The sequence below is a fragment of the Frankliniella occidentalis genome, unplaced genomic scaffold (genome assembly GCF_000697945.3).
Source record: "Frankliniella occidentalis isolate FOCC.00 unplaced genomic scaffold, Focc_3.1 Scaffold126, whole genome shotgun sequence".
In the NCBI taxonomy this organism is placed as follows: Eukaryota; Metazoa; Arthropoda; class Insecta; order Thysanoptera; family Thripidae; genus Frankliniella; species Frankliniella occidentalis.
Genome location: NW_026267253.1, coordinates 871,490 through 872,202, shown reverse-complemented (window position 1 = coordinate 872,202; position 713 = coordinate 871,490). Strand labels below are relative to the sequence as shown.

The 713-nt window shown below is 63.0% G+C and overlaps 1 protein-coding gene across 1 annotated transcript; it reads right to left on the bottom strand.

Moving 5' to 3' along the window:
• Positions 1-65: 65 nt before the first annotated feature.
• LOC127750049 (E3 ubiquitin-protein ligase SH3RF1-like) lies at positions 66-658 on the bottom strand (the record flags this gene model as incomplete). Its single annotated transcript, XM_052270521.1, has 3 exons — positions 387-658; positions 225-301; positions 66-135 (listed from the first exon to the last, which is right to left on the bottom strand). Coding segments are annotated over exons 1-3 (282 nt in total), but the record flags the coding sequence as incomplete, so codon positions are not given.
• Positions 659-713: the final 55 nt, after the last annotated feature.

Below are 713 nucleotides of genomic sequence, written 5' to 3'. Positions count from 1 at the left end.
CGAAAGCGAAGTAAATGTTGCGTGCCGCGGCGTTGTGAAACATTGCCGAACGCCACGTCGCCTACCTCAGTGAGGGCCACGGCCAGCAGGAGCCGCAGGATCTTCTTGGCGGGGTCCTCGGCGTGCCTGGGAGTGCTGTGGGACACAAGTCAAGCCATGAGGTATGAGGTACAGGAACACACACACACACCAATGCGAGGCCTGCAGCGCCCGAGTGAGCTCACCTCTCCAGCCTGACTCCCTCCAGCAACTGCAGAACTGTAAAGTTGGTGGGGAGTTCCGTCGGCGGGCCGTTGAAGTCCTGCAGGGAGACAAGGTCAGATGAGAAGAGAGCAGGGAGATGGAGGGTGCGGAGAGGACACCCAGGACGCCCAGAGGGCACTCACCAGGCGGCACGTCGGGCACCTGCTGTCGGGCAGCAGCCCTAGACACCGCAGGCAGGCAGTATGCCCGCACGGCACGAGGACCTTGGGCATCCGGTCGGTGGCGTCGAAGTTCTCGGCGCAGATGACGCACTCCATGGTCAGGCTGGGGAGCCGGAGTCAGCCGCCCGGGGTAGCGCCGCGGAGGGGCGGGGTAGCGGTGGGACGGGAGTAGCGCCACGGCGCGGAGTAGCGGCGGGGCTACACAGGCTGTGCGACACTGACGAGGCAATCTCACTCCTACACAAGAAAGGACAGTTGCACAAATGAAATTACAATGGCACAGATATA